This window comes from Alligator sinensis, unplaced genomic scaffold (assembly GCF_000455745.1).
Source record: "Alligator sinensis unplaced genomic scaffold, ASM45574v1 scaffold1197_1, whole genome shotgun sequence".
NCBI lineage: Eukaryota > Metazoa > Chordata > Crocodylia > Alligatoridae > Alligator > Alligator sinensis.
Window position 1 is genome coordinate 276,251 of NW_005842652.1, and position 11,367 is coordinate 287,617.

Here is an 11,367-nt window from a genome sequence, read left to right on the forward strand (position 1 = left end):
GAAATCAAGGCACATCAGAAAGGTAGCATAAGAAAAAAAGCTTCACTGCTCATTGTGTACTTGTTCTCAGCATTACTCTCCAGGCCTGGTAATCCATCTCATTTCCCAAGTACTAAATTCACTTAAAGCACAGATAACCTTGAAAACATGAGCCAACTTTAACCGAGAGCTTCAGGGACCTTAATTGCTGTGGGAAGTGTGAATTCCAACATTTATCCTGGGCTGGTAATGCCTAATGCCAACATTTGAAACTACTGAACTGCTGACTGAGGAATTTAAAAAAAAAAAAAAAAAAAAAAAAAACGACCATGCTAAACCTCCAAATTTTCTGCGAGTGAAGTTGCAGTTTAATACCATGAGATCATAGTCTCTGGTAGAGTACCACAACCCTTCTTCACCTAATCTGCTTTATAGATCCCACAAGCTAGGGGGAAAGAAGAAAAGCTAAGGAGCAACCAATGTAGACTCTAGTAGACCCTTGACTGCTTAACAGTAAGGGAGCATAGAATTTGCTTATCTAGAGTTTGGGTAAAAGAGGCAAAGGAATAGAGCAGGTGACAAAATGCCATAGATGAGAAGAGTTTAGCAGATGCAAGAAAGACAGGCCAAAAGAAGTTGGCTAAAAGTCACTTACAGTTCCACTAGGGTTTTTTTATACTAGATGGAACCAAACCACTGTTTGTTTTTTCTAGTGCCAGTTTCACCCCTACCTAGCCAGGCATCCCACCCAATTCCAGCTGCCTCCATTCCAATCCAATCTATATCTTGCATTGTCAGATGTGTAAGGCAAAGGCCAGCTTTTACCAACCAGTCCTGCCTTGAGTTAGTTCTGTCTATACTGCTTCCAGGCCAAGCCTGGGAACCTGTAAAGCACAGCCTTGCCCATTCACTCCTACTCATAGTATGCCAGCTCCCAAAAATAAATCAAGAAACAGTGCATGTTAAATGCATGCCTAGAACCACTCCATTGCCTTGTTTCCAAGATTAAGTGTTTGTGAAAGAAAGCAAGAAGGCAGCGGTACTCCTCCTAGGCTCAAACCAGAGGTCATGTGGACACATCTAAGCAGGACCTTCATCACTGTGATTCAGAATCGAGTGAAGAACGTAAAGATGGGCATAGGAGTCACTTAATGCACAGGAAGGCAAAAAGATAGGAAGGTAGAGGGAAAGCAGGTTTATTTCAGAGCAGATAAAATTCAGCAGCAAAACCAGCTGTATCAGAGGTCTGGATATATCTATTTGGCAATTAGAGGTGAGGTTGCAGCACAGGCAGAGGCATTTGAGCTAGCTTTACTCTAACTAGCTGACGTCAATAGCAGCAGTACAGACTTAAGTCAAACTTAACAAGACTCTTGATTGTAGGCTTGTACAATCTCTGCTACTTATCACTGCTCAGTACCCCAAAAAGCTGCTTCTGGTATGCTTCCACAAGATGTAGTCACATGACCATGTCGTGAAAAAACATGCATTTTTTCCTCCATTCCTTTCTTTCGTCAGAGGAGTACTGATGCTTTTGTAAATGCAGGTCAGGACAAGGGGAATTAAAAAAGAGACCACCCCCCCCCCAACAAAAAAATAAACAAAAAACAAAAAAACCACACCAGCTTGCTTTGGCATAAACTTTCATTCTCCACTTAGTGTTTCATCCTTATTCAAAGATGCAGGTGCATACCCAAACAGGAATGAGGAGACATTGTGAAGTCACTCTCTTCATTTGAGGAAACTGGGATTATCACAGTTAGGATAAAGAGTACAAAGAAAGGACATTTGAGGAAGAATTTAGAGTTGATTTAAAAAACTTGGCAGCATTCTCTAGCTAAATGATCCCTTGTCACTTGCTGCCACTACCCATTTATGCTGAATCTCCAAAAATGGGATGATTGTCCTAGCAGGAGCAATAGCTCTGAATGAAATTGAGAGATAGTAACATGAAAAGTTAAATGGTGATTGCAGAGCACAGCTGGGATCTCTTCTTTCACAAACAATTAAGCAATTGTATTACTTGCAAGTACAGAGTGTGACTAGCAGAAAGACTACAAGATATAAATAAGAAATTTGTGAGAGCAGGAGGGAACTGCCAAAATGGAACATTAGTCCAACCATTCATATTTAATATGAACATATCAGTTAGCTTCAATGTAGTCCTCGTCAATTTGCACATGCCCATTATGGGAAGGGGGTGGTACTTCCCAATCCCCTCCCATTTATGGCACAGGCCAGGACTACGCTACAAAGCTTTAGCAACATAGCTACACACCTGAAAACCCAGGCGCTTGTGTAGCCTGTCATTTGGCAGCATGGTTTAACTATAGTGGTACAAGGAGTTCTTTTATTAGTGGTCCACCGAGACCCTCAGCAGTTTTCAAGTGGTCTGCAAAAAAAAAAAAGAGTTTGAGAACTACTGCTCTAGGGAAGCTTTATGATTAAGGTACCCCCAAATATACAAACACCTTTTTCAAATCATGTTTAATTGGTTTAAAAACACCACCTTTGGAAAGTGTGAGTGTTTGGCACTGGATACGAGACAAGAGACATTCATGCTTAAAATTGGACAGCTGTCTTATTATGAAACAGGCAAATCTGCACACCAGCTGAAGTATTACATACACCAGTCAGAGTTTTTATGCCAGTGTCTGTGACAAACAAATAGCTAGACCAAAATAAAAAAGGGTAATTAGTGGGGCATGTCAGAAGCTAAATTAGAGACAGATTTAACACAAGCTGTGTTTGTTTCAGTACTCAAGGCACCCTACTGAGCAACAGTAAAGATTTGAAACATAAGGATAGGTTGGATATTTGACCAGTCAAATAAAGTTTGGTCAGTTAGCTGGTCAAATATTGGTCAAAAATTGCAAAAAAGCCAAATACTATACAGAAAAAGCACAAATTTTCCATTAAGAAGTGTCAAAGAACAAAATTGTATTTCTGTCAAGCAAACTACAAAAATAATGTAGGGGGTGGGTTTTCTTTGTAAAATTGTTATGATCTGTGATGGGTCAAAAAAAAATGCAGTCAACCGACAATGGGGACACACACAGCCAGCTTCTTACCCATGCTCACTGAAGAATATTACAACCCTTAATATCTCATGGTTTAACATTAGTAGAATGATTTCATTTTTACCCTTGTGTGTCTGGATACACTTTTGAAGGCCCTTGCCTAACTTATCAAAAAGATCTTCATCTTAGAGCTATTCTGAAAGCTTTAATGAATACATAAGTAGTACTCTGAAATGTAATATAAATGGAGTCATTATTCATAGAAGCATACAACAACTTTCCTGACAACATTCCTGTTCAAAAGTATATACTTATAATACATGCTGCTCAATTTACCAAGTAATTGCTAAGAACAGAATTAATGCCTAAGGCACTTCATAAAGAAAAAAAGCTGACATTTTTCTACTGAAGCTTTCACTTCCTCCAAAAACACACAGGCATACCCAACTTTAGCCATCATCCATCAAAAATATGGTCCAGAGCTTAAACTTTATTTTGCCATTTTGCTTTGTTTCATTCTTTTTCCACCAGGAAAGTTAGCAAAACAGATATCAAACACAACCCCCTATGCAGGGAGGTTAGCAGCATATGGCACACCTAAAAAAGGTCTTTAAAAACAAGACTATGCACGTACCACAAGACCTTGGAATCCCCAGTTTCCTTACCTCGTACACATCATAAAGGTTTGTGTCAGTGTTTAGTACAATGTTTCCTATGTACTTATATCTCTGAGTGTTTGGAAAACTCAAGTTACCTTGACGCAAAATTCAAGACTAGATTTACTAAAACAAGGGTTTTTTTTTTCTTACAGCCCCATCTTATACAAACCACTACCAATAGGGCCGCATGCTAATGACTGAAATTTAAGTAATTCCACATGCTTAGTCAGAAAAGACACCAATGTCAATAGTTTAAAATATCAAGAAAATGAGATACAGGGGTGATGCTAGGTCTTTATTATGAGAATACTGTTCATAGATTTTATTGCCACCCACAAAAAAAGAACATGTTAACAGTGGCTGGGTTCCTGGGTTGTGTGGCAAGTCTACATGGAGCGGTGATTTTCTTTCCATCCAATTCTTAGCCAGGAGGCCAGCCCAACTGACGTCCACCAAGAACGTGGAGATGAACATGATAGACAGACTGCCCACCCTCTGGCCCTTCATTCACAACCATTCGGAATCCCTTGGTCAGGCCCAAATCAGCAGCACACTTCTTGCCAACAATCATTAAATGCCCGAGAAGCTGAAAAGATTTTAAAAGAGAGGGCAGAGTCAAATTAGCAGTCTAAAGAATAGTTAATCAGTAACCAGTATAAAAGACATCTAAATAACATATTAAAATTTACTATGAAAGATTGCATGCAAGGCTGTAAATCAGGTTTTCAACGAGGACTTATAAACCACACAGTTTTGGTTGGTAGAAGCTGAAGATGCTGAGCAGCTCTCATGATTAAGGACACTATTTCAACTACTTATTACCAGTGAGAGAGAAAGAGTAAAACAATTTAACTTAACTTGTACAGATGCAGGTTTAGACCGAATCTGCAGACATACCAAGCCTGAAACGCTAGTAAGGCCCGAGTCTACATTTCAAAACAAAAGGCATGCATTTTCAACTGTATAGTATTTTGTATTGGTTTTGTTATTTGTATTTCACCAGTATTTCAGATGTAGCAAAGGCTATCCAAAATGGACACTAAACCTAAAACCTAAAAAAGGACACTAAACCTAAAAATCAGAAAGTAGGCAGTCTATCCATAGCAAGATTAAGGGCAGGGGAGAGGGTGGAAAGAGTTCCCTCCTAACAGAACAATATCCCCAGATCATTGTAGGCTTGGGACCACAGTGCCTGAAATAATGAAGCAACTTACAGCTGTCTGTAGTGTATGGAGACAGAAAGGGATAAAGAATAAAAGACAACAAAAGTCATTTTGTATTTTTGTACTTTGTTTCTCTCACTACTGAAACACTTATTCATTTCTTTTTCCTCCAGTCCCAAAATACAGAGAGCACCGAACAGTTTGAAAAATATTATTAGAAAAACAACCAGGGCTTGTTTGTGTATGCGTTTTAAAACCTCACTGTATTCCTCAGGGTTCTTTAAACAACAGCCTTAAGTTAATCAATATACTCGTATTCTAGAAAAACATTCTAAGAGTTGATCCCTACCCAAGACTAAAATACATTACTTCCATGAAAACCTGAACAAGTTTATGGTTAGAGATGCACTGATGCATCAGTCCGATATCAGATTGGTACCAATATAAAGAAAGTTGGCTGCATCAGAAATCAGCTTCATGCAGCCGATAAATACCGCTGCATGCACACAGCTGCAATGCAGCAGGCAGGCAGGGAGGATCACAGCCCAGCTGTTAAGTCCATTGTTCTGGATGGTGAGGGGAAAGGGAAGGGACATGGGAGGAGCAGATCAATGCCTCCAGCGGTGAGGGAGAGAGGGCAGGGGCAGGAGCTGCCCAGCTGGGGTGAAGCAGGGTGCAGGACAGAGCCATGGCTCATTGGAGGGGGGGCGGCACTTGCTGCTGCACGCACCCTGGTAGCCCGTGGGGGGGGGAAAACATGTGCCCCCCCAGATCTGCATGAGATGGGTTGTAGCTGGGGTTGCACCAGGCTCTTCTTGGCAGGGGCTGGGCTCGGGGAGGGGGCTATGAAGGGGGTTGCAGCCACCCCAAATTTTACCGTAGCCGCCCCATGTAGCCCCGCTCCCAGTGCTGCCGCCACACGCCTGCAGCCCCAGCTGCAGCCCCCTCCGTAGCCCCCGCCACGAAGAGCTCAGTGCAGCCCTGGCTCCAGCCCACAGCTACCCCATGCAGATCTGGGGGACATACAGTGCCCTCCAGGGTGCGTGCAGTGGCAGGAGCTGCCCCCACCCTCCATGCGCTGCGGCTCCATCCTGCACCCCACCCCAGCTGGGCAGACCTGCCCCTTCCCTCCCCATCCAGCACAACACTTACCAGCTGCACACAGCTGTACTGGAAATCGGATTGGTATTGGCCAATTTGCTTCCTTAAAAATCGGCTATTTGTATCAGCCTCCAAAATCTCTGTCGGTGCACCCCTATTTATGGTCTTTGTTTCAAAAACATGGTAAATCTCAAATAAAAAGGCAAGTCCCTTCTTTCACACTTCGAAATTCTGTTTACTTTATACTATTACGGCCACAAACAGATGATCATTTCTACTGGTGGAAATTTCTGCGGGAAGGGGAGCAATGAAGCAAAGCCCCCAGCCCCTTCCTCAAGCAAGGCGGTGTCTAGTTTGGGGAAAGAGGCAGGGAACAACAAAGCAAACAACAATGAAGACCATAGCCTGTGGAGTGGTGAGCAGCTGCTACTCGGCTCTGCTTCCAGTCTCAGGAAGCAGAACTGTGGGAACAGCAGGACCACCTCTCTCTCTCACTTCTCACTTTGCATCCTCTGGAGCAAAAAGCAGGTTGGGAGCAGCTGGTGGTTGCTCCTCCCCTCCCTGTCTATGGGAGAGGCAGGAGTACTGCCCTATGCCTTCTCCAGACAGGTTCCCATGCCTTTTGAAGACTGGGGTCACCCCTTTCTCCAGCAGCTCCACTCCTGGTCCCCAGGAAGAATTAGGCAAGCGTGCAGACATTCATTCTCCTGGGAGAACCTCTCGTGGGATTGTTTTTCATCTTGTTGTAGTCAGGTTATTTTTCTCCTGGAACTACCATTTTTGCTCTGAAAGAAAAAGCTAGAACATTTGTATGCTGCTGATTTCTAATAGAAGAGTAGCAATTATTCCAATAGAAACAGAACATCTGTATATGGCCTATAATGGGCTACCATGAAACAAGTTCTGATAGGGTTTCCTACAGTAGTTTCATCTGACTCCTATGCAAAACCTATATATTCCTTTCCTTTCTCATGTGTTTTTGGTGATGTGGAATAATGTGTGAATGGAATCTAGGTGCAAAGCAGCAATCTGTAAGAAGCAAGGCAAAACCAGAGCACGTGGCATACCAGCCAGCTAACATCCTTGCCTTAATGATGCAATAGTTTTTGCATTATTCTGATAGATTTTGAACCACTCAAAGTTTTAGACAGAATTCATAATACTTACAGATTCATCTGAATCTTGTGCTTCAGATAACTGGACAATTGGCTTCTTAGGAACTACTAGGAAGTGTACTGGAGCTTGAGGTGAAATATCATGAAATGCAATGCACTAGAGAAAAAGTCAGAAAAGCATTAATTCCATATATAAAACTTATCTTTCTCTGAACAGCTTGAACATACCGTTACTATCCAACTCCTCTGATAAGCGTGAACTGAAATTGCCATCTCTCTATGTACAACAGCCAGCTTTACTTCTGAAAATCTGACTGAATTATTTATCCCTTATACTATGGTCAGTAATATGAAAGCTTTAGTACTAAGAATACAAAATGGCCATATAGCAAATATTTTAGTTATTTCTACAGGCATCTAGTTATTTCTACAGAATTTACCTGTGACATCCTGTTTTCACACATGCATGATGCCCAATTGTGTTAGCCATGTGCTTTCAACAAGCAATGCAGCTTGTTTCACTACAATATTCTATTGCCCCACACACTTTTTGAAAGCTCATTAGTATAACAGAGATGGGCCAAATGACAGACTGGTCACTGAAAGATTGAAAATAAAAATATCACCTGTGTCTTGCATATTGCCAATTCTACATTAGACCCTTGACCAGGATCCTACCTCCGTCACTAGATATGCCAGACACTTTAGAAGTACAAGACTCTATATTGGGTTTATGGCATACCCTGTTCAAAGTTTGTTTACAAGCCCTATTGGTATGGGGAGAAGGGAAGGAAGGGGCCTGGAGCAGACCAAGACTGGAGGGAAGTATGGGGGGTGCAAGTTGCAAAGGGGGCAGCAAGGCTGCAGGGAGAAGTGGGGAAGGGCAGATGGCAAGGGGGCCACCTGACCACCCCCTCACCACTGCTTTCCCTGCTTCATGGGGGGGAGGGCACAAATTCAAGACAACCCTCCAATAATTAGGATTCTTTACCTGGAAAGAAATAATAAATCTATAAAATTGTCCATATATAGAATCTAATTATTGCAAGGGGGGGGAAGGGGAAGAGTACTAAAATTCAGGGTCAACTCAGATTCAAGTAAATACAGTATTAATTTCCGCTAGGCTCTGGATAGTAACAATGTTATATAGTGATGACTGTCACTGGTTAATTATGTAATACCTTGGGGAAGACAAGACTGAACAGATGAACATCTTTTACCTACCAGATCTATTTAAAATTCTCCTTGTGCTAAACTGAAGACCCCTGGTTACTTGTTAGACACAAAATAAGGGATTTAGAGCAAGTCACCTGCATAAAAATTACTTGGGAAAGAATTTTACACCTTCCTTGACCTTTCTTTAATCCCAGTTTTATAACTGTTCCTAGCAGGAGGGAAAATATACAAGTCCAAGACCCAGTTCTGCCCCAAGCCTAGAAGGCCAGCAGGGGTTAGACATACCAGTATTTGTGCACAAGGGCATTAATGGGAGTGTGGCTAGCACCACAACCAGATACCTTTGATTCTCTTACTTCAGAGCTCTCCAAATTCTAAGTGGCCAAGGGCCACACACCCCTTGGGCAACAGGATCAGATCCATGGGGGACAATGGAATGAGCATGACAGATGCTACACACTCCCTTTCACAAACTCTTCCAAGTGTATATTTGTACATACCCTACGTCACAACGATCCGAGACAAAGGCTGCCTATCCTGCACTTATACATCCAATGATGAAAATGCTATACTTTCTCCAAATAATCAAATACAGTACTTAACTACACACAGACAACTGTTCCTCATACCAGCCTAACTAAGTCAGGGGTTGGCAACCTATGGCCTATGGGTCAGATTTGGCTCAGGACAGGACTGGATCCAACCTGCAGCAGCTCAGGGAATCAGCAGTAGGCTCTAGCCACAACAGTGGCAAAATCCAGGATCTTATTGGTTGCCACATTCAGTGTATTCGCTGGTGCAGTATGGCCAGCTTTCCCACGGTCCTAGCACTGGCCCTTTTCTATCCATCCCCTTTGCAGAAACTGGATCGCCAGGTAGGTTTCAGGGGTGCAGTCCTTGGGGAGAAGGCCAGGGCAGGGATGGGTCACAAGCTATGGCAGGTGGTGGCAAAACACTGTTAACCCCCTGCAAGTCTTTCTTGCTTCAAAATATGAACATTACTTCTCAGCCTGCCTGCTGCAGTCACAGAACAACTGATTGCTTTTTTTTTTTTTTTTTTGGCAGGGGAGTAGGAATCCTTTCCATATTAATGTCAAGTATCTCTTATCTGGCCTAAATAATCCCAGTACTTATAAATCTTTCCTCAAATCAAGTCATCTAGACCAGGGGTGTCAATCTTGCACGGCTGAAGGCTCTATATTGCTGACTGGCCAGCTGGTCTGCAGGCTGAACTAGGGCACCCTGGGAGCCAGCACCCAGGCCTGGTCCAGTGGCTCTCAGCATGCAGCACACAACCTAAGCTAGCCCCCTGTGCTGCATGCAGCAAGTGCCCATCCCACTCCAGGGCTCACTCTGCACAGGGGGCCAGCATAGGAGCTGCAATTCACACACCCCCCCTCCCCCCAGTACTGGTTCTGGGGCTGGCCTGGATCAGACCATACTGAAGCCAGCACGTAGGGCCAATCTACCAGGGAGCAGCCTCCAGGGCATGCCCCATGCCAGTTTCCCATGCAGTGCTTGCAGCACCTGGTCCAGCCCATGTGCCACCTGAAGCACAAGATGCATGCTGCATGTGGGCTGGACCCGCCGTACATGCTGCAGGAGGCACAGGGAACACATTGAATTTTGCAGCCTGTTAGACCAGTTCTGTGCACTAGTTCCCACACGGCCCAATCCAGATCAGCACCAAACCCACACCCCTCCTCCAACCAAAATGTAGTGTGCAGAGTCAGTTTGAGAACCATGGGCTGGATCACATGGTTTCATGGGCCAAGAGAGCAGAAGCATTACTTCCCATGACTTGCATTAAATACTCCTGTTAACACTATGCACTAGGCCATTAGCTTTTACGCAATAATAATCGGGCTGCTGAATTACTTCCAGTTCGAGGTCCAACGTACCCTCCAGGTCTGGTCTGCAGTGCTGGAGCCTAGCCAAACATTTCCCATTTTGTATTTGTGCATTTGATCATGTCTTCCCAAGTACAGGACTTCATAGCTGTGCTTACTGAAAAATGCATCCTATGTATTTCAGGTTATTTTCCCAAGTTATCAAACTCAATTTAAATCTTAATCTTGTCAGTATAAGTCTGAGGCTTAAATCTGTTCCCCAAAAATCTCCTACCTGTTCTGCTAATGCACCCATATAACAACATACACATGAATTTTAAAATAAGCCAGTCATATATTTGGTAAATCCAGTTTGATGCTGTGAGCTTATAAAATTTACTAACGAGAGAGAGAAATACCTGGTAGTCAAAGTGAATTAGCCAACATGAATACCCTACCAGATCTTTAAATGGTAAAGAGGCAATTTTAGATTTCTAAAGACAGAGAATGGGCTTCCTATCCCCCACCCCTTACAGTATTAAGAGACTACCATTACATGGCAGATTAATCTTCCAGAAGGGCTTTAGGTTCAGAGGAATCCAGTTTCCAATTTCTCATAGGAGGTTATTTATTACCGACTCCTGGCAAACTGAGAAGCAGACCTGACTTTACTGTACTCACTACAGAAACATAATCTCTGTAGTTAACTACAGTTAAAGCAAAAGTGCCTGAAGACTTTTTTCAATAAAGGGAATTACACACGCCCTTTCTGGACAGAAAGCAGCAGCACAAGGATTGTGGCAGAAAGCATTCCAGCCATTTTCATGTTTGCCATCTTGGCCCATTAGTTTTCCATGCTATGGAATTGCCAGTAGCTATGCAGGTCATAACAATCTACTATTTCCCTGCCCTACATTTAAAGTGGGGCCTACTTTCACAAACAAAGCTCTTTTAGCTCCCAGAAAAAATAATCTCAACAGTTTGACTGGTCAGTTTCAAAGCCGAGGAACTGAATATTCAGGAGCCTGCAGTGCTGCACCATGTTAAGAACTCGACTCTTCGGCTGGATTAAGGAGAAACTGAATCTCTTGGGATCTGAAGGTGCCTATACACATTCAGTGAGGCTGCTTCGATGTGCTATAATTATAGCACGTTGGAGTAGACTTGATTAATCGAGTTTGCTGGAGAGTGGTAAATACCACACTCCAGCATTTTGTGCAGCCGCCTCCCCAAGCCACTTTTGAGCGAGTTGAAGTATCTTTAGTTAAGCTGACCCTGCCACCATTTTTAAGTGTGGGGATGCTGATACATTAAGATGCTCTGGG

At 43.0% G+C, this 11,367-nt stretch overlaps 1 protein-coding gene across 2 annotated transcripts in view; it reads right to left on the reverse strand.

Annotated features, from left to right (window-relative positions):
• Positions 1-3,932: 3,932 nt before the first annotated feature.
• HINT1 (histidine triad nucleotide binding protein 1) overlaps positions 3,933-11,367 on the reverse strand; it is an 8,319-nt gene continuing 884 nt past the window's right edge. The window contains exons 2-4 of one of the 2 annotated variants that reach the window (XM_025215569.1): positions 7,090-7,194; positions 4,516-4,584; positions 3,933-4,244 (exon numbers count right to left, since the gene is read on the reverse strand). In XM_025215569.1, coding sequence (XP_025071354.1) covers positions 4,080-4,244; positions 4,516-4,584; positions 7,090-7,194 — 339 coding nt within the window. In that variant the 3' untranslated portion in view covers positions 3,933-4,079. The remainder of the gene's footprint in view (positions 4,245-4,515; positions 4,585-7,089; positions 7,195-11,367) is intronic. The other variant, XM_006033671.3, reaches the window with a different exon arrangement.